Here is a 25,720-nt window from a genome sequence, read left to right as displayed (position 1 = left end):
TTACGTGCGTACAAAGTACACACACATTCTTTTTTGGTTTTAGTACCTACTCTTCACAACCTAATAGGTCCCCAAAGCGCTCGGGTGACTGCACATTTAGCATGCTTTGCTCCCCTACCACAGGCCTTTGACTGTACTGGAAGAAATAAATTATTTATTGAAATTAAAAATCAAGATATACCAGCAAAGTTAATCAGATTAAACAAAAATAACTATGGATGGATCTCGAGCTAAAGTAACGACAGAAGAAGGTAGCACAAAATCAATTGCAATAGAAACAGGAGTGCGACAAGGCGATTTCCTGTCAACGATAGTGTTCAACATAGCATTAGATAGAACAGTCAAGGCCAGCAACATTAAAGGGACTATAGCCCATTCCTCAACACAAATAGTTGCATATGCAGATGATATAGTTCTTATCTGAAGAGACAAGACTAAAAGAAGCAGTAACAATCCTGGCAAAGGAAGCACGGAAAATAGGTCTAGAAATTAACGAAGGAAAAAATATCCACTCTGCTCTAGAACAGAAGATAACAGGAGAAGAGAAATCAAAATAGAAAACTACACTTTTGAAAGAGTTAAACAATTTAAATTTTTGGGAGTAATAGTGAATGGCCAAAATAAGAGAAGTGAAGAAGTAAAGGAGCGAATACTATCAGGCAACAGAACATAGTGGAGATATCATAGGCTAATGAAGGACAAGAACTTATCCAGAAATACAAAACTGAAAATATACAGAGTTGCAATCAGACCAGTAATTAAGTACGCAGCTGAGACAATCTGCCTCACGGAAAAAGATGAAGAAAAATTGAGAATCGAAAGTAAAATCCTCAGACAGATTATGGGCCCAATAAGAATGGACAACGGAGAAATGAGAAGAAGAATAAACCATAAACTAAGAGACGTAATGAAGGGAGAAGATATAGTTAGATTTATTAAAGCACAAAGGCTGAGATGGCTGGGACACATAGAGAGAAGGAAAAACGACCTACTGATTCAGAAGATCACCAGATGGAAACCAAACACAAAAAGTTCAAGGGGTAGACCCAGAGAGAGATGGCAGGACCAGGTCATGAGAGATGTCAAAATTCTGGAAGTGAGAAACTGGAGGGAACTATGCACATATAGAAATGAGTGGAAGAAAATTGTAACGAAAGCCAAGTGATACAACAAACTTTGACAACAGACAAGTGGAATGCGGAGTAATTCACCGCAATAAGCGAATCAGATAGCTCTAAGTAAGAGCGGCAAACATTCCATCCGGAATGAAAAGCCCTGATAATAATGAAATGACACCTACTATCCCTTTGTTAAAATTGGAACTAAGCCAATATTAATGGAATATTTTAAGAACGATAAAATGGTAATTACCATGTTTGTTACTATATTATTGAATAAGATTTTCTTCATAAGACGTTATACAGAGTGAGTTTTATGTATGGAATGCCTCAATTATCTCGGAAACGGCTTATACGATTTTTATATTGTTTAGATGTGTAAGGGTCTTGTGATCCGGCCGATATTATGGTGGTATTTCGATTGTTGTCGCGTCTTTAATTTTTCTAGAAATCTAATAAACTTTCTTATTTCAGGTAGATCACCCTGTATATTTTTGCCTTTTGCGGCCCTTAAGAAATACTGATTAAATTTATAGAAATAAAAGGCAGATATCGAGCACCTAGTTTATTAAATCTTGCCCAAGTATCAGAGTTCAATCCTTTTGATACCCTAGGTATCTGGGATGAGTAAATTTTCCCCTCAGAGGGAGTGTGAGACGTATGTCTAAATCTGGATTCCCTGATGCTTAAAGTAAGCTTGTAGTATTAGTAGGAAATAGTGAAAGCGACGAACAAAAACTGGAACAGTCAAGACAAGCTCTTGAGAAAAAAGGATTTAACCCATTGGTAATATGTTTTATAACAGAGCAAGCTCAATCCTTTTGATACACTAGGTATCTGGGATGAGTCAATTTTCCCCTCAGAAGGAGTGTGAGCCGTATGGTCAAATCTGGATTCCCTACTGCTTAAAGTAAGCTGATGATGTAGTATTAGTAGAAAATAGTGACAGCGACTAACAAAAATTAGAAAAGTCAAGACAAGCTCTTGTCAAAAAAGGAGTTAACCCACTGGTAATATCTTTTATTATTAGCTTGTACAGTTTAAGGTATTATTTTTGATGTTTGATCCGATCGCCAAGACATTTGGTAATAGAATCTCAATGGTAATAGAATCTCAAACAGATAATATTGATCCATTTAATGGAAAAACTTGAGTAGTTCTTGTTTACCTTCTGTTTAAAATTAAGTTACATATTTGAAAAATATATAAAATTACTGTTAATTTCAAATAAATATCGATTTTAAGGTACGTTTACATCTGAAATATAGAGTATTGTTTATAAGGCGTGAAATTGTACTTCATTCTGCATCAATTATTTGTACAGTTGAGTCCAGGGCTCTACCTGTGCGTCATTAATACCTGTCTTTCACGCATGCAACTAAGCACAAACCAGCTACCGCCTGTTATTAAGTAAAGACACATGTTATTTTTATGAACGCTCTAGAATCAGTACATCGAAAAGAGATAGGTACAAAAAAAAACTTCGGGACGTTTTCAGATTTTAAGTACAATTTGTGACGTTTCTTGTTTGTTTACTTACTTGTCACTGTCAGTTTGTTGGATTTTTGCTGTTTTTTGTCGTGTTTTTTTATTTAGAAGTTAATTATACTTATACGAACATTTGTTTTCACAACTAATTTTATATTGTAGTTTGAAATTTTATGGTAAGTGTATTTTATTTTGCCATTAATTTACATGGAAAGTTAACCTCATTCACAGTTAAGGAATGCTGTTGTTTAAGTTTTCGCGAAAGTTAATAAATAACAAAAAGAAAATATTTTATTGTCAAGTATTTATATTATAACAAATCCTTAATATCTATCACTAATGATATTAAAAGAATTTATTAAGCTACTGCAAATGTAGCTGTAATTCTGCACCAAAATTTTAAAGCAAAGCTAACATTTTACATTCTATTTATTTAAAAATGTCAAATTTTATAATATAATCCGTGATCGGAGCAGTAGCCGCTTTCTGTCACTTGCTTTTACATGAAATAACTTTTCGATTTATTTCGTATGCTTTAAATGATGACGCATGGGTAACGAATCATGGATTCAACTGTAAGTCATGTGTTTACACTGTTGTAAAGTTACACTTTTTATTTTAGTCAAAGTCCCCCCCATTGTCGTCGCCCGCGTCACCGCCAACTTCACACGTATCGCCACCTGTATCGACTGCATCACTGGCCGACTCGACCACAAAATCGTCTGACTTATCATCACCACCACCTGAATCGACCACACCACCGCCTGAATCGTAATCACCACCGCCTGAATCGTAATTGCCACCGCCTGAATCGTAATCACCACCGCCTGAATCGTAATCACCACCGCCTGAATCGTAATCACCACCGCCTGAATCATAATCACCACCGGTATTGTCTGTCGTACCTGTATCATCTCCTGCAGAAAAAAATGACATTGACTCTGCAATAGCAGCAGATAAGCCTGCAGCTATACCCGAGTCAACATGAGTATTGCTTTCAGAATACACCGGTTCGTTGTTGTCGGTCAAGATTGGTTCATTTAGGTCAAAGCTTCTGGTGTTAAAAACGTCAGTAGTTGTTCCTCTATAAGGGTGATTGTGATTGAGAAAACCACTTTCAACATCGCAACGATCATTATAATAATGATCGTTGTTACTCCTATAGTATCGAACGTTGTTTGGTGTATAATTTGATCGATACCGCTGCTTCTTTCGTGTACTACGAGTAGAACCTTGTGTTCCAGAACCACAGAGGTCAGAACTACAGAGGTAGTAGACCGCTCTTAAAAGAAAAAATGCTGCAGCTATTACCCTAATAGCACAAGGACGTCCAATGGACGTCCATTGGACGTCCTTCACGTACTTTAGGGACGTCCATTGGACGTCCGTTTTCGTCCGAGGAACGTCCTTTATACGTCCTATTTTGGTCCAAATGTCGCGCTACCGAACGTCCATTGGACGTCCATCTAAGGTCCGAGGGGACGTATATTGGACCTTAATCGGACGTAAATTGGACCTTAATCGGACGTCCTAGGGGACGTAAATTGGACCTTAATCGGACGTAAATTGTACCTTAACCGGACGTAAATTGGACCTTAATCGGACGTAAATTGGACCTCAATCGGACGTAAATTGGACCTTAATCGGACGTAAATTGGACCTTAATCGGACGTAAATTGGACCTTAATCGGACGTAAATTGGACTTTAATCGGACGTAAATTAGACCTTAATCGGACGTAAATTGGACCTTAATCGGACGTAAATTGGACCTTAATCGGACGTAACTTGGACCTTAATCGGACGTAAATTGGACCTTAATCGGACGTAAGTTGGACCTTAATCGGACGTAAATTGGACCTTAATCGGACGTAAGTTGGACCTTAATCGGACGTAAATTGGACTTTAATCGGACGTAAATTGGACCTTAATCGGACGTAAATGGGACCTTAATTGGACGTAAATTGGACCTTAATCGGACGTAAATCGGACCTTAATCGGACGTCCTAGGGGACGTGAATTGGACCTTAACAGGACGTCCAATTTTGGTCCAAATTCCACTTTGCCAAACGTCCAATGGAGGTCCACCTAACGTCCAAGGGGACGTTCGGTGGACGTCAATTGGGCCTTCATAGGGCGTCCCAGTTTGGTCCAATGTCTTGCTGCCGAACATCCATCTAACGTCCTGGGAGGACGTTCGGTGGACGTCTATAGTTGATATTTAGACCTGTGAAGAATGTATTGTGGGAAATAAAAAATATATTTTTTAAGAAACTTATATTACATCTTATATTAAATTACAATTATTGGATATTACATTATTTACATTAAATTACAATACACTTCTCCAAAAAATTAACGCACCACCTTAAATATGGGGTATTTTTGATGTCTCGTATTTCCTAAACCTGTTGTCCCATCTAAGTGATTTTTTTATAATATTATAGCCTAGGCTATAGGTTACCTCCTTAAGCTTGTCATGCACAGGGAGCTATGCTGTAATATATGTATATTATATCATATCGCTCTCTATAGTAATGAGTGAGCCTGCAGACAGGAAACAAATGGTTCCATATGTGCAGGCTCACTCATTACTATAGAGAGCGATGTGATATAATATATACAGAGAGGTCCTAAATTATGGAATAAATTAATTTTCTCTAAAATGGACGACTATAGAGAAAAATCCGGAAACAGGTCGATTTTTGTGTTTAAATTACAACTTTTTGACATATATTTCATACTAGTGATGTCATCCATCTGAGCGTGATGACGTAATCAATGATTTTTTTAAATGGGAATAGGGGTTGTGTGGCACCTCAGTTGAAAGGGTTTTCAATTCTCTATTCAGTAATTTTGAATGTGTACGTTCCAATTAAACTATTACTGAGGTACCATTAGTTAAACAGAATGTTTTTAAAACTTTTTTGCCTCTTTGTATTTTTTTCGATAAGGCACGTTTTATCGAGATCTGGCTTCTTTTTTAATATGGTTCAAAATATACCTAAAAATGTAAAGCATAAATAAGTTTGCATAATATTACCAAGTCTCCATAATGGTACTTAACCATATACAAATATGTGGTGGATTTGACAAATATTCAAAATATTTCGATAAAAATTAACTTTTCGAAAAAGCAATAACAGGCAAAAAAGTTTTTAAAACGTTGTGTTTAAATGGTACTACAATAATAATTAATAATAATAATAATAATAAACCCATATCTCCAAACCGACCATCTCCCATATTATCAATACGTCCCTGAGAGTATGCTTGAGGATGGCAACTACAAGCTATACTGGGACCCCACTGTGCTCACAGACCAAACAGTGGCGCATAATAGACCAGATCTCGTATTAGTCAATAAATTAACGAGACAAACAACCCTCATTGATGTGGCACACGGAACTAATGGTTCCGTGTGTGCAGGCTCACTCATTACTATAGAGAGCGATGTGATATAATATATATTACAGTATATAGCTCCCCGTGCATGACAAGCTTAAGAGGAAACAGTAGCGAGCAACAGGTAGCGAAAACGCGTTCCAAGATTGCGGCTGTAATTTTGAATATTTTTTTGAGATATTTGGCACACGCATTCGTAATATAATAAAGAATGGCGGTACAGAGCCCAATTTGAAAAATATAATAATATGTGAAAATTACTCTGTAATTAAATACAATATTAAAAAAACGAGCCTGTACCGCCATTAAGAAGAACAAAAAAATACACTTTCTTCAAATAAACTTTTTTATCCAATGCCTAGATGTTGTGTCATTTTGGAACTACTAATGAAATAAAAAATTTTAGTAGTTCCAAAATGACACAAAATCTAGGCATCGCATAAAAAAGTTTATTTGAAGAAAGTGTATTTTTTGTTCTTCTTAATGGCGGTACAGGCTTGTTTTTTTAATATTGTATTTAATTACAGAGTAATTTCCACATATTAATATATTTTTCAAATTGGGCTCTGTACCGCCATTCTTTATTATATTACGAATACGTGTGCCAAATATCTCGAAAAAATATTCAAAATTACAGCCGCAATCTTGGAACGCGTTTTTGCTACCTGTTGATCGCTACTGTATCACCTTAAGGAGGATATTATAAAAAAAATCACCTAGATGGGACAACTGGTTTAGGAAATTCGAGACATCAAAAATGCTCAATTTTTAAGGTGGTGCGTAATGGGCTGTATATTATACATATATTTCAAATCGACACCTTGCTCATTTGGAGATAATGGACAATTTCTTAAAAAGAAAATATTCTATCTATGTATACTTATTATATAGTGTAATATTATATTATAATATTATAATAATCATTCAACTTTTGTCTAATTTTTTTTCATCCGCCTTCGCTTAGATATTTCAATATTATAAATAGATTATAAAATACTGAGATAAATACCTTTTGCTTATCAGGTACATACCAACCCAATCTGTTTGACAAAAGAACCGTTGGGTAGAGGTAAGTAGTAAGACGAACAAAGGGGCCACCGAGCTAGCGGAAATTTCCTTTAACAATAAATTTTAAATTCAAATCCAAGAAGTTACATTGCAGTAAAAATTCAAGGAAGTCTATACTTTATAGAAAATCAAAAAGATTGGCTAGAATGCAATTATGTACTTATACAGAGTGTTTGGTAAATAGATTAACCTTAGATTTCGGAGGGTAAAATAGGTCGATTTAAGTTAACTTACATTAGTACTAAAGTTGATAATAACCGAAATACAAGGTGTCAAATTTAAACTTTTATTTTATTTATTCTTGAATATTTCCTAACAAGCATGGGATAATATCACGAAATTTGGTAAGCGGGGGTTTTTTGGGACAAGAAATCTAAATTCAACACCAAAAATGATGTATTGCCCAGGAAATAATCAAGAATAAAATAAAAGTTTAAATTTGACACCCTGTATTTCGGTTATTATCATCTTTCGTACTAAAGTAAGTTAGCTTAAATCGACCTATTTTAAGCTCAGTAATCCAAGGTTAAGCTATGGCCCATTCTTTACCAAACACCCATAAGATTGAAAAATGTATGAAAAATATACCAGAAAGCATAAGAAATATATCAAAGAGCATGAAAAAATATGTAAATGTAATAAAAAACGTAAATAATACCAATGTTTGGATACCAGTTGTCCTGGCTGGTGGTTTTGTCCACCATTCTCGGCGAGTTTGTCCTCTAGGCCATCAGGAATCGATAGGCTATGTCCAGACGGTGGTAGCAGCAGAGTCTGAATGCTTCCTCTTTGGCGTTCACTTACCAAGAAGTGACTGGCTGCAACGTGGAGCTCCAGTAGCTGTCTGGGGTTGATGGCTCCGAAAACTTCTCATCTGATCGAGGAATCAGGAACATAGACTGTTTCGGCACTTCAGAAAATCTCCAGGAGCAGGAATCCTCAGGGTGGTAGATTAAAATGTTGTGCGCCTATGTCAAAGGGGCACATAATAATCCATTGGATGGACTTATGCATTGATGCTCTAAATGGCCCGATGAGGCGGTCGGACTCTGTGTTATGTTGTGAAACAGCGTCTTCATAGTTTTACGTAATATATAGTATATGTATAAGTATATTACACTTTAATTCGTATATAATATAATTTCTTACATTATGAAAATCAGTGGTTAATGAATAAAACTCTACGCGGAGCCCTAACGACGACAACGACTGAGAGATCAACTCTCCAACTTCGAACTGATACTGATATCGGTGGGTGAATCGAAAATCTATCGCCTATCGTTATAGTTTTGTCAACAGAGGAACCAAGTAGTGGGGGTGATTTTCAGACGTCCACAAAAAGTCCGTATTTCGTCCAGTACGGACGTCCAAAGGACGTTCGTATTTATTCCACCATCGGACGTCCACCATCGGACGTCCGAAGGACGTACATATTTAGTCCACCGTATTCATATTTATTCCACCCGAAGTACGTCTAACGTCGGACGTCCAAAGGACATCCATTTATAGTCCATAGACATTAGGACTAAGACTGGACCTATTTTGAGCACGTATATTCAACTTCAAAAAGATGCTCTTAAGATTCATTTGTAGTACGGATACATTGATAAAAATTATATTTTTGCTTACTAGAATTAATTAGCAAACTTATGTGATCTTGGTAACTAGAATAATAAAACATTGTAACAAATAATTTACAAATAAGATTTTCACACTTTACAAAAAAAAAAACAAAAACATGTTTAGAATATTAAACTGTGCAATTTTGAATTAAATATAATTATCTTTTCGATGTAAACTATTTTATTAACATAAAATATTTTATTGAATTATTTTGCTATTTTATCCCGTAATTCGTATAATATGTCCAATATAGACGATCAGCAAACGTCCGTATTTCGTCCAGTACGGACGTCCAAAGGACGTTCATATTTATTCCACCCGAAGGACGTCCAACATCGGACGTCCGAAGGACGTACATATTTAGTCCACCGAAGGACGTCCAACGTCGGACGTCCGAAGGACGTACATATTTAGTCCACCGAAGGACGTCCAACGCCGGACGTCCAAAGAACGTCCATTTATAGTCCATGGACGTTAGGACCAAAAATGGACCTATTTTGGACGTCGTGTGCTATTAGGGAAGCGTTCATAAAACGTCCGTATTTCGTCCAGTATATGGACGTCCAAAGGACGTTCATATTTATTCCATCCGAAGGACGTCCAACGTCGGACGTCCAAAGGACGTCCATTTTTATTCCGTCCGAAGGACGTCCAACGTCGGACGTCCAAAGGACGTCCATATTTATTCCTTCCGAAGGACGTCCAAAGTCGGACGTCCAAAGGACGTCCATTTTTATTCCGTCCGAAGGACGTCCAAAGTCGGACGTCCAAAGGACGTCCATATTTATTCCTTCCGAAGGACGTCCAACGTGGGACGTCCAAAGGACGTCCATTTATAGTCCATGGACGTTAGGACCAAAAATGGACCTATTTTGGACGTCCATTGGACGTCGTGTGCTATTAGGGTAATAGCGCATAAAGAATTATTTGTAGCCCTTCTGGATAGGAACTCATTTCTCCTAGATTCTCATGTCAATTGAAAATTCCTTGTGCATGTTTGAAATTTATATCTATGTCTCTCAGATGGGCACCTAAAAAAGAAACATATTTTTAAAATTACTTAAACGAAATAATTGAAAAATAATTAGTCTAAGGGCCAGGACTGTTTCGTGTAGTGATGTGATGTGTAGGGATGAAAAAGTAACTATTCGTTACAAAGTACTCGTTACTTACGAATACCGAAAGTAACGATTACTATACAGAGAGGCAAATCGTTACTTTGATTACTTTGATTACTCTGATTACTTCGTTACTTCGCGCCATATCTCGTCAACTACCAACCCTACGAAAAATCTAAATTATCATAAAATATATCAAATTAAAGGCTATAGCGGGATAAGATGGTCAAAAATGCCCCCACACCGATCAGCCCCGCTACTTATGTTTTCGATAAAGGATATAAAATTATGCCCTCATGCAAATTTTTAGCTTTCCAGAGGTCCTAAAACCTCTTAAATCGAGAAAAGAAGAATTTTTAGGTTTTATTTTTTTGTGAGCGAAATTTTACTTTAAAAAATCTGAAAAAATTCAAGAGGTTGTACCTTTTGAATACAAAACAACCTGATTTTTTTCAGATTTTTATAATAACAAATGAGCACAGAAAATTTTTTTGAAATTTTCAAAAAAATTTTAGGTTATGATAATATGATTTGGCCAACTTTTAAATAGTATTTTTTAATGTACTTTTTGCCGTTATTTTGAATGGCAGACGCAGAATTTTTAATATCTGAGCGGAAAGAACGAAAAAATCGAAAAAACCGTTTTTGGCTGTCTCGAGATTCATCTCTGGACAGCCAATTTTAGGATTTAGGATCCTGACTACAACTGAAAAAAAAATAAAAGTGTGAATTTTGTCATAAAATTTGGTATGTGGTATAATCGAATCACATATGGAAAGTTCACCGTGTTTGTGGATTTACCCTATTTTCGGCCTGTAGGCCGCGTTTAAAATTTAAAGTTCAGTTGACTATTTTCAAAATTGTGAAACATCACCCTGTATGACTGTGCAAAATTTCAAATCTGTATATATTTTGATAGCCGAAACATAGGGGTGTCTTCATCTTAAATGCGACACACTGTATCTTATCAATTTGATAATTTATTGCAACTAATATAGTAGTATTTTTTATAGATTCAAAATATACAATCAAAATACTGACTAATTCAATAATTTATAGTTCATAGTACATAAAAAGTTCAAATTGATTGCATTGAAGTATTGAACCAATTAATGTGTAATAATATAATATAATATACAGAGTGAGTTTTATGTATGGAAACCCTCAATTATATCGGAAACAGCTTGCACGATTTTTATAGATTGTGGTGGGTAGGGGTTTTCTAATGTGGCCGATATTAACTTTCTTATTTCAAATGGAACAACCCTGTATATTTTTTGCGTTTTGAAGTCCTTAAGAAATAGTGATTATTTTCCATATTCTATTCCCTATACCTTAAGAACATCATTTTGGAGTTATTGCTACATTTAACTTTTTAAACAAATTATAAAAATCAATTTTTTCGGCCTGGGTAGACATTATTTTGCGTTCTTTGGACCATCGGGAATAAAAAAGTTCTCTTGTAATGTTTCTCTAAAATTAATCGTTTTCGAGTTATAAATAATTTAAAACTGAAAAGAAATCGAATAATGACGATTTTCAAGGTTAAAAACACAATCAAAAATATTATTTTTGAAACTGCGAAGTACAGAAATTCAAGCTAAAGCCTTATTTTAGCAGTTAACAGTAAGTAATTTGAGCTGGTTTCATTCTAAAATATTGTTTTTTAGTTGTTAATGCATCCCGATCGCCCGTCTTCTCATATGCGCTTCATTAACATTTATTAAAAAACTATTTTTTTGGAATAAAAAGTGCCAAAAAATTTTTTACAGCGAGCCCCTGGAAGAAGGGTTTAGCTTGAATTTGGGTACTCCGCAGTTTAAAAAATAATATTTTTTATTTGTGTATTTGAACCTTGAAAATCGTCATTATTCGATTTTTTTTTCAGTTTTAAATTATTTTTAACTCGAAAACGATTAGCTTTAGAGATAAATTACAAAAGACCTTTTTTGTTCCCAATGATCCAAAGAACGTAAAATGATGTCTACAATAGTAGACACTAGTAGAAAAATAATCAGTATCAGTATATCTTAAGAACTTTTAAACGCAAAAAATGTACAGGGTGTTCCATTTGAAATAAGAAAGTTTATTAGATTTCCAGAAAAACGGAAAATCTGACAACAATGTAATTATCACTGTAATATCGGCTGCATTAGAAAACCCCTACCCACCAATTAACTAGTTTTGATGGGAAATAAGCCACAATTTTACTAAAAAAATAATTTTATTTACGTTTCGACGCCCAAATCGGGTGTCATCAAATACAAAAAATATTAATGAATTAACCAAAAATTCTTCTAATAATTTATTTAATCTGACTCATTTATATCGGCAATTCAGGCATATATTATACATTTTAAAGTAGAAGACTTTAAAATGATATTGCCAATATTTATGACTTGCGTTTTATAAAAATATAAATATATATTCCCTACCCACCAAAACCTATAAAAATCGTGAAAGCCATTTCCGAGATATTTGAGGGTTTCTATACATAAAACTCACTATTATAATACTATTATATTAATACGCATTAATTGGTTCAATACTTCAATGCAATCAAGTTGAACTTTTTATGATAAAATTAATGAATTCACAGGGTGAATTTTCGATACGCGATTCGATTTGCTTCGCGTTAGAGATATCGGAAAAAGTTATTTGGAAAAGTTGTTCCAAATATTATTATAACCCCACATACCAAATTCAGACAAAATTCAGACTTTTAGTTTTTTTTTCAATTGCTGTAGTCAGGATCCTAAATCCTAAAATTGGCTGTCCCGAGATGCATCTCGCGACAGCCAAAAACGGTTTTTTCGACTTTTTCGTTCTTTCCGCTCAGATATTAAAAATTCTGCCTCTGCCATTCAAAAGAACGACAAAAAGTACACAAAAAAATACCATTTAAAAGTTGGCCAAATCATATTATCATAACCTAAAAATTTTCTGAAAATTTCAAAAATTTTTCCTGGGCTCATTTTTTACTACAAAAATCTGAAAAAAAATCAGGTTGTTTTGTATTCAAAAGATACAACCCCTCCAATTTTTTCAGATTTTTTAATGTAAAATTGCGCTCACAAAAAAATAAAACCTAAAAATTCTTCTTTTCTCTATTTAAGAAGTTTTAGGACCCCTGGAAAGCTAAAAATTTGCATGAGGGCATAATTTCACATCCTTTATCGAAAACATAAGTAGCGGGGCTGATCGGTGCGGGGGCATTTTTGACCATCTTATCCCGCTATAGCCTTTTCTACAATTTTGTTTCTTTTACTTTTTATCGTCAAGTGACAAACAAAAAAGATATAAACAAAAATATGTAAAAAATTTTTAACAAGTTTCTTTTTGGAGGTTATAACTTTTTTTCAGTTCATTTTAAAATAAAATAACATTATAGCAATTTTGTAGAGAGTTTTTTAGTGAACAATTTTCACTATAAAGTTGTTTAATTCTATTTATTTGTATAGGTTTTACGGCGCTCCAACTTGACCACATTCTCGAATGCTCATAGGGATACAATAAAAACAAAAGTTAGGCTTACTTTTCTATCTATATATATTTTTTATTCATGCAATTTATTATGATTTTAATATTCCTATGCTATTTCCTATCTGTTTTTGACCTTTCTCCCAACTATAAAACTTATAACCCTAAGCATATTATATAGAAAACGCCCAAGAAGTTGTTTGAGGACAAATTAGCCGGTTCAGAAGAAGAATGACGCAACCGCAAAATGCAAAATTCTTAAGAAGAGCAAAAAAAAAACGATTTTTGATATCAAAATCATAAAGTATGATCAAAATTAGCCATTCACCACACCGTGGTCAGGATCTCGAGATATAAGCGTTTTTTGGGGTGTGCCGCTTGTCTATGAAGTAACATAACTTTTTTCCTATTGTATATTTTGACTTAAAATTTTCAAAAATACTTCTTCATGAATTAGATTTTATTGTTGTGTTGGCTAAAATTATAAACTAAAAAGTTTGTCACTCAACTTTTTTAAGTAAACATGAAACTAACGAAATATGATGACAAAATGTTTAAAAACTAACAACTCCTTTTTTAATGTGTTTAAACATTTTGGGCAAATTTCATTGTTATTTATATACTTCAAAAATGACACAGTAAAATTTTCAAAAGTGAATATTTACAGCGACCAAAGATACACTGAGGTAAATTTGAAAAATCATCAAAATTGATTTTTGGCATTTTTGTATAAAATAAGATACAGGGCACTGTATCTTACTTAAACAGTGAATTTACATGTTTTTTTTTTAATTTCTTGTGACGTACCTTATAATGTAGGTTTAGCCAATAATCAAAGTTATGTCTTTACAAAACCATATTATTTGAAAAGTATAAGGAGTACCATGTGTCATAATTATTATAATCTATTTTATATACGTAAAAAATTTGTTTAGTAAATATGTATTTCTTAAATCCACCCAATCATTGGAAAATGATTCATGGTATTTAAAAATATCTATTAATGACACCGTTATCGACAAGTCGATCAAATTGAAACTTGTCATCATATTACACTTTTGTTTATCGTTAAAAATTAAATGATGGTTGTGAATTGTATTAGTGTTATTTAAAGCAAAATACATAATCAGCAAAAATCTTATTTAAGACATGCGAACCGTTTTTGCAATTTCTACACTTGTTTAAACCTTTTGTTTTGTTGAAAACTCGTAAGTGATTTAGTGCCAGTTTGTTTCAAGGTTATATTTAATACAGTGTCTGTAGAAAGTAAAGTCCTGGATGTATTTTAATCAAATTTGGACATACCAGCAACTTGTCAAGTATTTTCTAATTTTACTACATTCAACACCATTAGTATAAGTTTCATTCTACGCAAAATAGAGACCTTAATGAACATTTGATCTCGACAAATAATTTCGAGTATTCGAAATATTCCGTCCCACTTCTTTTAACACGCCCTGTATATACATATTATGTTCATTATATTTGTCTTTGATAGAGTAAAATCCAATATTCTTACTGAACATAAAATAAAGGAAACTGAATATTTTTACTTTTCAAGCGATGGGAATTAAATATTAACGCCCCACTGTTTGTGACCCACTGATCATCTCTTAATTGCATATCGGCCGTCATAGGGTAAAAGGACTTATTAGTCTTCCCTTGGATGATTAGTTGAGAGATTGCATATTTTTCCCCTCTCAGGATATGGTGCAGGTATCAAGTATCCAATTTTTCGTGCCTTGTTCAAGTTGAGCAATTCTCCCTCAGTATGTGCTCTTCTTAAGGCTTCCTCGTTTCTGACTCTATCTGTCCATGGTTTGCGAAACATTCTTCGCAAGGTCCACATTTCAACTTATTAATGGAAAATATTTTCAACGTTCATGTCTGCATGCCGTATAACAGTGTAGTTAACCATTCTGTTACGGAGATTGGAGGAAAGATTGCGGTTACAAAGCAGAGGTTTAAATTAAATAAAACCGTGTCTGACTTATTCGGTACGGTGCTTTATTTCTTGTTGAGGATCCCATTGGCCATTCACCATCATTCCCAAGTATTTTAAAGTTTTCACTTAAAAGTTGTACTCTTAAAAGTGCGCCCTTTCTTATTGCCATGCATTTAGTTTTTCTAGCATTTATCTTCAAGCCATATGTTTTTCCTGCGGTATTTATTTTATTTAGCATCAACTGCATATCATATTCCTTATCTGTGATTATTGCGGTGTCGTTAGCTTAACGAATGTTATTTATCGAGTACCCGTTGACCTTTATACCACAGTCAGTGCCTTCAAGTGCCTCTGCAAAAACATTTTCAATTTTCCACATAGAGCTTGAACAGCACAGGAGATAAAATACACCCCTGTCGTACCCCTCTTAAAATTTCAAATTACTCTGTATATACCAATATGTAAATAATACCAAACTTCATCAAGTTAATCAAATTGATACCTTCGATATCAGTTAAAATTAAGGATATTTTCTCTAGCTTTGAAGAAGCTGCACTAAACATCGGTCTAAAATAAATGAAGACAAAACAAAATACATTATGGTCGTCTCGAAACAAGAAAGACGGCGAATAAGGCAAAACATTACTATAAACCACTTATACTTAGCCAAAGTCCCCCATTGTCGTCGCCCGCGTCAACACCAACTTCACACGTATCGCCGCCTGTATCGACTGCATCACCATCTGACTCGACCACAAAATCGTCTGAATTGTCATCACCACCGCCTGAATCGACCCCACCACCGCCTGAACCGAAATCACCACCGCCTGATTCGAAATCACCACCGCCTGAATCGAAATCACCACCGCCTGAATCGAATCCTCTACCGGTATTGTCTGTCGTACCTGTATCATCTCCTACAGAAAAAAAATGACATTGGCGCTGCAATAGCAGCAGATAAGTCTGCAGTTATACCCGAGTCAACATGAACATTATCTTCAGAATACACCGGTTCATTGTTGTCGGTCAAAATTGGTTCATTTATTTCAGAGCTTCTGGTATTATAAACGTTAGTAGTTGTTCCTCTATAAGGGTAATTGTGATTTAGAAAATCAACTTCAACATCATGACGGTTATTATAATAATTATTGTTATTACTCCTATAGTATCGAACGTTGTTTTTTTTCCAATTTGGTCGATACCGTGGCTTCCTTCGTGTAGGTACTAGAACCTTGTGTTCCAGAACCACCTCAGTTAAGGCACATTAAAAGAAAAAATGCTGCAGCTATTACTAGCACTAAAGAAGGGAGACAAACTGAGCTTTAAAAATTATAGAGGCATATCCTTACTCTGTGTGAGTTATAAAGTGTTTAAGTGGATCATTAACCGAAGAAGAAGATTTCAAAGGACAAATCATAGGAGAATACCAGGCCGGATTCAGACCAGGAAGGTCTACTGTTGACCAGCTGTTCAACGTGAAACAAATATTAGCTAAAGCCTGGGAGCACAATAGAGATATCTATCAAATCTTTGTAGATTTTCGACAAGCCTATGATAACATACAGGGTGCGCCAAACCTCTGGTTTTCTTTGATTACGGCTAAATTGTGGGATATACAAAAAAATGTTTTTAACAAAATTAATGTATATCGAAGCCGTCTATAATTTAAAATTATTTTCGATTATACAGGGTGAGTCAGAACGACGGTACGAACCAAAGTTTTGTTTTTTTAAATGGAACATCCTATATATTAAATCATTTTTAAATATATATTTTAAAAATATTAAGAATTTATATAAGGTATTATATGCCTAAAGTTAACAATTTTCGAAATATATACACTTTTATTGAGAAAAATGGTAATATTCAAAGGGCTGTGAATTGGGCTTTCAAGGTAATAAAAATTTAAATGATATGCCAAAGTTTTTTTAGTATACTGTTATTTTTAAATAAATTAACATATTTGACATATAGCCATAGAGTATACAGTGTGATCACTATTTGCAAATACAAAATGTTCTCATTTTTTTTAAATGGGACACCCTGTATATGAGTATTGCCTTTTGTAGTAAATATTACAACCTTTCTTTTGGTATAAGGTTGTATGCACCTAGCATGTGTCGTTTTGTAGATATTTAAAAAAAAAGCTATAGAATTTACGTTTTTGCGGATTTTTTATTAAAAATTTTTTTTGCAAAAAAAATAATTATAATCTGGTTTTAGAAACATACATTAAAATATAAAATATGAAAATAAAAACGTAATTAAAGATTAAAATAAATCGTATACTAGTACAATTCAATTGAATTTAATAACTTAAAATTATTTTACAAAAAATATTTTACCATACTAATGAATGCATAAATTAGTTACTAAATTAAATAAACAACCAAATTTAATATCTACCCTAGAAATTTTTCTACCCAAGTAACTTTATTGTACCCAATTTTGTTAGTTAAATTGTATATCAGTTTTTAACTTTTTAATTTACCTTCATCTTGAGAACGTACATTATAAAGTATGCTTTGAAACAAATGTTATAGAAGTATATTATGAAGTAAATAGTTTCTACATATATGTAGTTGTGTGACAAAAGCTGGTAATAATTTCTAATGGTTTCGCCCAAAACAAATGTCATATCCACCAATTGTTCGGTTGAAAAATTGAAATTTAAAATATAAAAAATTGTTACAAAAATTTCAACTACAAAAGTATTACCAGCTTTTGTGACACCAGTTAATACTATTTATATTAATAAATAATTTGGCTGATACATTTAACATTCATTTGTTTCAAAGCATACTTTATAATTATGTTCTCAAGATGTAAGTAAATTTAAGAGGTAGGTAAATTAAAAGTTTAACTGATCTTACTCGTAAATACAATATACTAACTATACTAACTAACAATTAATTTGGTACAGGAAAGTTTCTGTGGTAGAAAAATTTCTAGGGTAGATATCATATTTGGTTGTTTATTTAATTTAGTAACTAATTTATGCATTCATTAGTATGGTAAAATATTTTGTGTAAAATAATTTTAAGTTATTAAATTCAATTGAATTGTACTAGTATGCGATTTATTTTAATCTTTAATTACGTTTTTATTTTCATATTTGATATTTTAATGTATGTTTCTAAAACTAGATTATAATTATTTTTTTTGCAAAAAAATTTTTTAATAAAAAATCCGCAAAAACGTAAAATCTATAGTTTTTTTTAAATATCTACAAAACAAAACATGCTAGGTGCATACAACCTTATACCAAAAGAAAGGTTGTAATATTTACTACAAAAAGCAATACTCATATACAGGGTGTCCTATTTAAAAAAAAATGAGAAAATTTTGTATTTGCAAATAGTGATCACACTGTATACTCTATGGCTATATGTCAAATATGTTAATTTATTTTAAAATAACATTATACTAAAAAAACTTTGGCATATCATTTAAATTTTTATTGCCTTGAAAGCCTAATTCACAGCCCTTTGAATATTACCATTTTTCTCAAGAAAAGTGTAAATATTTCGAAAATTGTTAATTTTAGGCCTATAATACGTTAAACAAATTCTTAATATTTTTAAAGATTATATTCAAAAATGATTTAATATATAGGGTGTTCCATTTAAAAAAACTCAACTTTGGTTCGTACCGTCGTTCTGACTCACCCTGTATAATCAAAAATAATTTTAAATTATAGACGGTTTCGATGTACATTAATTTTGTTAAAAACATTTTTTTGTATATCCCATAATTAAGCCGCAATCAAAGAAAACCAGATTTTTGGCGCACCCTGTACATATATAGAGATAAAATACATATGTAATTATGCAAGAATTTCGTATACCAAGAAAATTGGTAAAATTAGTTCAAGCCACCAGACTCATACAGAAGCGCAAATACGAGTTCAAAATGAATTGACAGATCTCTTTCAGAGAACTAAAGGGCTAAAACAGGGAGATAGGCTGGCACCGACTCTGTTTAATATATGTATGGAATATGCTTTAAAAAAAAAAGGTCCGTAACCCCAAAAAATTTACTGTTTAATAAGTCTAAGCAGATTGAAATATACGTAGATGATGTAAACTTGATGGGAAAAAGCACAAGAGATGTCACAGAACTATATGTGTAGCTGAAGAAAATGCGAAAGAAATAGGGCTGGCCGTCAACGTAGGTAAAACTGAAGCCCTAATACAAGCAAGGAACTAACGAAACTTGCAGAATTTAACAATAGACGACGCTAATATAGAAATAGTACAACAGCTCACATACTTTTGTACAGATAACTGAGAATGACAGCGAAGAGGAAGAAATACGGAAACGGATAATACTTGCTATAACAAAGCATACTTCTCCCTGTTGCAGGTGTTTCGATCCAAAGACATCCATAGGAAAGTAAAGTTTAAAATATATAAAACCGTCAATAGCAACATATGGTGTAGAAACGTGGATCATGACTGAAAAAACAATAAACCTTATTAATACTTTTGAAAGAAAGATATTGATACTGCGGGGCCCATTTGCGACAATTTTGTATGGAGAATAAGGTTGAACCACGAGTTATACCAATATTACAGAGAACCCTCTATAGAAAATTATGGAAAAATACAAAGATTGCGCTGGGCAGGTCACCTTATAAGAATTTATAATGACAGAACACCTAGTAGAACGCTTAGAGGAACTATGGTAGAAAGTCGGCCAGAAGGAAGACCAAAGAAGAGGTGGATAGACGGAATGAGAACCGATACTACAGAGATATTGAGGGTGGAGAACTGGAGGAGAGCAACCAGAAACAGAGATATTTGGAGGCGGATGCCGGGGGAGGCCAGGGCATGACTTGGGGTGTAGCGCCATAGAAGAGAGAGATCCTCCTCTGTAATGACTTTTATAATATTTTTGAATAATAACTTGTACAGTGTTAATTATTATTTTTGATTTTTGATCCGATCGTTAAGATATTTGATAATAACATCTCAAACAGATAATATTAATTATTAATCCTATTTAATGAAAAAAAAAACAATGGAACAGTGCTTGTTTACTTTTCATTTAAAATTAAGTTACATATTTTACAAATGAAGGGTTAAGGAAAAAAACAAGGAATGTTTAAAGTACAGAGATAAAAAAATTAAAAAAGTGCCGAACTACAAATAAAAACTGACAAAACAAGGACTGTCCAAACATCACGTTGTATTTTACATTACATTATTATTTTACGTTACATACATTAGTTGCACCAGCTGATAGAAAGGCTGAAAACAAAATGATGGCAACAAAAATTGCAATAAAAAGTATAACAAAAGGCAATGCAATATTTTTTCCCTAGTCTAATACAATGGCTACATAGTCGGCTGATATTTTAGACATTTTGCAGCCTTTTTAAAATCATAGAATGTCTGTGCCTTACGTTTGCGTAACTCATTTTGAATTGTTAATTTAAGAATTTCTATAGCATCCTTGTCATAATTTAATAATTCTAATTTCGCCTAGAATTGATCACGTGCTGAACATGTGTCTGATCTTGAATAACTAAAGGGCAAATTAAATTTCGTGTTAAAAATTTGCCGATATATAACGTAAGAAACTTTAATGGTCGGATGTTAATCTTTGAACAAGCTGAACATTTTTGTAATGTTAAAACTCTCTGGTAAATACTTTTTCTTAGATTCTTATAAACTGTAATGGGATGATCTAGTTGTAAAAGACTTTATGTGGTTATATATTGCTTCACCCGATTCTGGATGCAACTTTCTATGCTGGGAACTATGCTTACCACGTTTGTCTTCTCCAGAAGTTCCTGTAGCTTTTAAATGTTTTTGTAGATGTTCAATTTTGCCCTTCGCTACACCATCTATTGACATAATTGCTTTAATGCACACATTAATTTCGTGGGAAACTCCATTACGCTTAACTCTAACTTTATTGACCGTGCCGTTTCTAACACTTCAGGCTTCTGAACTATGGTTGTACAGAAGGATCCTGAAGATACCATTGACAGTCAAAGTCCCCAATGAAGAAGTACTACGGATACGGAGGATGAACACAACCGCAGATCAAGGCAGATACGAGCTACTCCAATGCATTTTACAAGGTAAAATTTAAGAAAAAAGGCCCCAGGACGAAAAAGAATATCCTGGCTTGCACAACTATTCTGTATAGCAACCAACAAAGTCATCATAGCCAGAATGATCGCCAACGTTCGGAACGGACAGGCACCCTAAGAAAAAGAAGAAATTTCTAACAAACATAAACAAGGAAACTAAACGATTAAACTCGAATTAAAAACGTAGTTAATTTTTGTTTTTGTTCAAGTGAACTCTCTTTGTTCTTATCTTTCACGCGTGGACATTTCCAGTTTTTATCCTTCGCAGTACTATTTTAAATCGGCATATTTATCGGACGGTCCAAGTTATTATCTACCAGTTTACTGTAAATAGTAATTACATAAAATATCTGTTAGATAGTGTAACTATCTGAATTTCTTATAAAGTGTGACATTCCCTGTTTTTTACCTTCACCCTTCAGAGGTATAAAATAACTGATAAATTTCAATTAAATATCAATCTTAAGGTACGTTTACATCTGACATATATAGTATTGTTTATATTGCGTAAAATTGTAATTCATTCTGTATAAATTATTTGTAAGTAATGTGTTTACACTGTTGTAAGTTACACTTTTTATTTTAGTCAAAGTCCCCCCCATTATCATCGACCGCGTCACCGCCAACTTCACACGTATCGTCGCCTGTATCGACTGCATCACCGCCCGACTCGACCACAAAATCGTCTGATTTATCATCACCACCGCCTGAATCGACCACACCACCGCCTGAATCGTAATCACCACCGCCTGAATCGTAATTACCACCGCCTGAATCGTAATCACCACCGCCTGAATCGTAATCACCACCGCCTGAATCGTAATCACCACCGGTATTGTCTGTCGTACCCGTATCATTTCCTGTAGAAAAAAATGACATTGACTCTGCAATAGCAGCAGATAAGCCTGCAGCTATACCCGAGTCAACATGAACATTGTCTTCAGAATACACCGGTTCATTGTTGTCATTTATTTCAAAGCTTCTGGTGTTATAAACGTTAGTAGTTGTTCCTCTATAAGGGTGATTGTGATTGAAAAAACCACTTTCAACATCATAACGGTTATTATAATAACCATCGTTGTTACTCCTATAGTATCGAACGTTGTTTGGTGTATAATTTGTTCGATACCGTTGCTTCTTTCGTGTACTAGAACCTTGTGTTCCAGTATCACAGCCGTTAAAGCACACTTTTAAAAGATACAATGCTAGAGACAGTACTAGCACTAAAACAATTACGTACACCCCTTCTGGATTGTAACTCATTTCTCCTAGTGTCTCATGTCATGTTCATATTTCATATTTATATCTGTGTGTCAGATGGGTATCTAAAAAATAAACACATTTTTAAAATTGCACAATAGGCCTGGATCCCGCGTACCAAAAAAAAATTGATTAATAGCAAGCTGAAAATTTGTTAATAGCTTAACGGTGTCTAGTCGGACAAACTTTGTTCTACGGGAACACTGGAACAGGGGAAGTTTTAATTGTGGAACAGTTTAAAAATTTGGAATGTCAGATTACGAAAACGTCCCATGTATTTTGTCGGACAGAACATCCAATTGATTTGTTACCCTTATTAAGCTTTCATGCAAAAATCAGACTGCTATTACTAACCAACATGATTTCTGTCATTTGACATGTTCTTCGTGTTCCACTCATTAAAATGCCCAGTTCTTGTAAACACCAGTCTAATTTTTGAATGAGAGTTTAATGAAATACATAGTAACAAATTAATTGGAAGTTCTGTCCGACAAAATACATGGAACGTTTTCGTAGTCTGACGTTCCAAATTTTTAACTTGTTCCACAATTAAAACCTCTGTTCCAGTGTTCCCATACATCAAAGTTTGTTCGACTAGACACCGTTAAGCTATTAACAAATGTTCAGCTTGCTATTAATCAACTTTTTTCTGGTACGCGGATATTTAACAACTATTTTTACTCAGAATTTTAAAACTATTCGACGTATCCTTTTCATACTTGGCAGAAAGTGTGGGTACTCTGAAACACCTATGAAATTATGCTAAATAAACGTTTCTGGCTATTACCACAGGCGTCGACAGAGGACAGAGAGTGGTTCAGGCGCGGATCTAGAAATTCATAATAGAGGGGTGGAGGGGAGACTTACCTCAAATACAAATATTATATTTTTCAAATTTAGCCACAAGACTCACACTTACTCTAAGGATAAAATACACTATATTATAATCCCAGATACCTGCGGTATCAAAAGGATTGATAGACAATTCACGACTATTAATCTCACTGGCCGTTCTTTACCATAAAGATTAACCTTTCTACCATCACTGGGTAGGTCCGCATGTATTATCTAGTAAAATACAACTTTTTATATCTTTATTGTATCGCAAATTTGAAACGTGACTTTTCATGAGATAAGGTTTATACCCAGTGTAATGTATTTGCATTTTAAAATATCATTTTTGTTATTCTTTGAATTGAGAAAAATATTTCCGTTGTTTATGGTTCCACCGGTACCCAAACAAATGCGCCTGCAGATTATTTTTCAGAGAATAGTATTTTATTAGATTTTATGGCTTCTTTCAATTCTTTGGAAGCGGTTGTCCTGTAATTTAGTGTTGTACTGATGGCTTAAAGTTTAGATTTAACAGAAAAAAATAATAAATAATAAAAAAATACTTATAGACTAAATACAATAGGAGGGTCCATGGACCCGTTGACCCCCCCCCCCCCCGTATCCGCGCCTGGAGTAGTTGACCCTTCCCAAATTCTACACCACTAGATATGCCATTCTAGCTCAAATTTTCGATTCTCTTGATATCAATAATTTCAAATATCTCAAAAACTAATAACTTTATAGTTACAAGTGAAGAATGTGTTATTTACAGAAGGAGTATTGTAAAATCGAAAAATGGCACTAAAATGGAAATTCCGCCAGTGGCGTAAAATTTCAGAATGGTCAACCATTCACTTTTCTCTGTCGTACCATTCTCTGGTAATAGCCAGAAACGTTTACATAACATAATTTCATAGGGTGTATAGTACCTACACTTTCTGACAAGTATCAAAAGGATATGTCGCATACATAGTACTAAAATACTGAGCAATTTTTTTTAAATTTATAAATAAAACACCATGTAACTCAGTAAGGAGCCACAGTTCATTTAAATGATTTGGGGTAAATCTTAATATTTTGGGGTCTAGAATCTACAACTCAGGCATTGGACATTCTTAATTAAACACGCGGTATTTCATTAGGTATCACTTCACATATTATTTGAACACAGAATATAAACACAAGTAACATAATCTTACTTTTAGTTAATGATTAGGTCCCAAGACATATTTATATGGAACATGATCTCATTTTTAGTACTGATTCGGCGCATCTACATCTAATTTGTAGATTATGCAACATTTTTTTAGAACCTACCTACTACCTACTAAATTCAGTCAGTAACAGTAGTTGAACTGAATTTAACATAATGGCAAGCAGACCTTGACATACCACAAGGAAACAGTTCAGAACCTTATTAATAAAAAAAAATTCTTACCTACTACAATAATTGAACACAAAACGTTTTTGCAGTTTTGACACAATAATTATGCAACGACGGTAATGTTGGTTTATGTTTATAATAACGCGTAATGTAGTCATATGATAATATCATATGTCATATTAAACTGTATTTTGCTAGTTTTAATTGCTATAATTTGTAGACTTACGCGTTTAAGTTAAGCAAATAACAAATAAATACACAATTTACACTGCAATGATATAATTTTGATCCACGGTCAACGTAAAAGTCAAGGACGATGTTGCAATAATTATAGTTCAGTCATTTGGTGGAAAAAAAGGGAGTTACCTGGAAAGTTTACAGGAAGTTTTGAAAATTCTTTATTTCATGTATTTCGGTATGCCCTTTTTGAATTTCAACTTTGCTACCTCGTACCTCCGCCGCTTGCGCCGCCATATTGAAAAATGGCGCCTAATAACAGTTTTTTGGGAGTATCTCCTTTCCGGTGAATTTTACGAAAAAAACATTAATAAACAAAAATAAACTAGAAAGAATTTACTACAATTTATGTATTTATCATTTCCTCCTTAAAATCGATAGTATTCGAGTAGGTACCAGGTATTATTCATCTAACACCACCACGTGATTTTTGTATCATTCATCATTCTCTTTGCTTTATACCTATGCGGGGTCGGCTTCCCTAATTGCATTTCTTCACACAATTCTATCTTGGATCATATCAATATTAATCCCCTTTACCAACATGTCCTGCCTTATCGTCTCTCCCCATGCAGGTCTTCTTTGGTCTTCCTCTCCTACTCTTTCCAGGAATCTGCACTTCAGCTATTCTTCGTATTGGGTGATTTATGTCTCGACGT

General features: G+C 33.7%; 2 protein-coding genes across 2 annotated transcripts; both read right to left on the bottom strand.

Moving 5' to 3' along the window:
- Window positions 1-1,670: 1,670 nt before the first annotated feature.
- Window positions 1,671-25,116, bottom strand: LOC126891688 (uncharacterized). The gene is made up of 3 exons (XM_050660937.1): window positions 24,879-25,116; window positions 9,609-9,731; window positions 1,671-3,916 (listed from the first exon to the last, which is right to left on the bottom strand). Exons 2-3 carry the CDS (start codon window positions 9,652-9,654, stop codon window positions 3,225-3,227), a joined length of 738 nt encoding a protein of 245 aa, XP_050516894.1. The 5' UTR covers window positions 9,655-9,731; window positions 24,879-25,116; the 3' UTR covers window positions 1,671-3,224.
- LOC114334260 (uncharacterized) lies at window positions 20,265-24,763 on the bottom strand. Its single transcript, XM_028284298.2, has 2 exons — window positions 24,640-24,763; window positions 20,265-22,671 (listed from the first exon to the last, which is right to left on the bottom strand). Exon 2 carries the CDS (start codon window positions 22,607-22,609, stop codon window positions 21,929-21,931), a length of 681 nt encoding a protein of 226 aa, XP_028140099.1. The 5' UTR covers window positions 22,610-22,671; window positions 24,640-24,763; the 3' UTR covers window positions 20,265-21,928.
- Window positions 25,117-25,720: the final 604 nt, after the last annotated feature.

This window comes from Diabrotica virgifera, chromosome 9, assembly GCF_917563875.1.
Source record: "Diabrotica virgifera virgifera chromosome 9, PGI_DIABVI_V3a".
Lineage (NCBI taxonomy): Eukaryota > Metazoa > Arthropoda > Insecta > Coleoptera > Chrysomelidae > Diabrotica > Diabrotica virgifera.
This window is presented reverse-complemented; position numbering and strand designations above follow the sequence as displayed.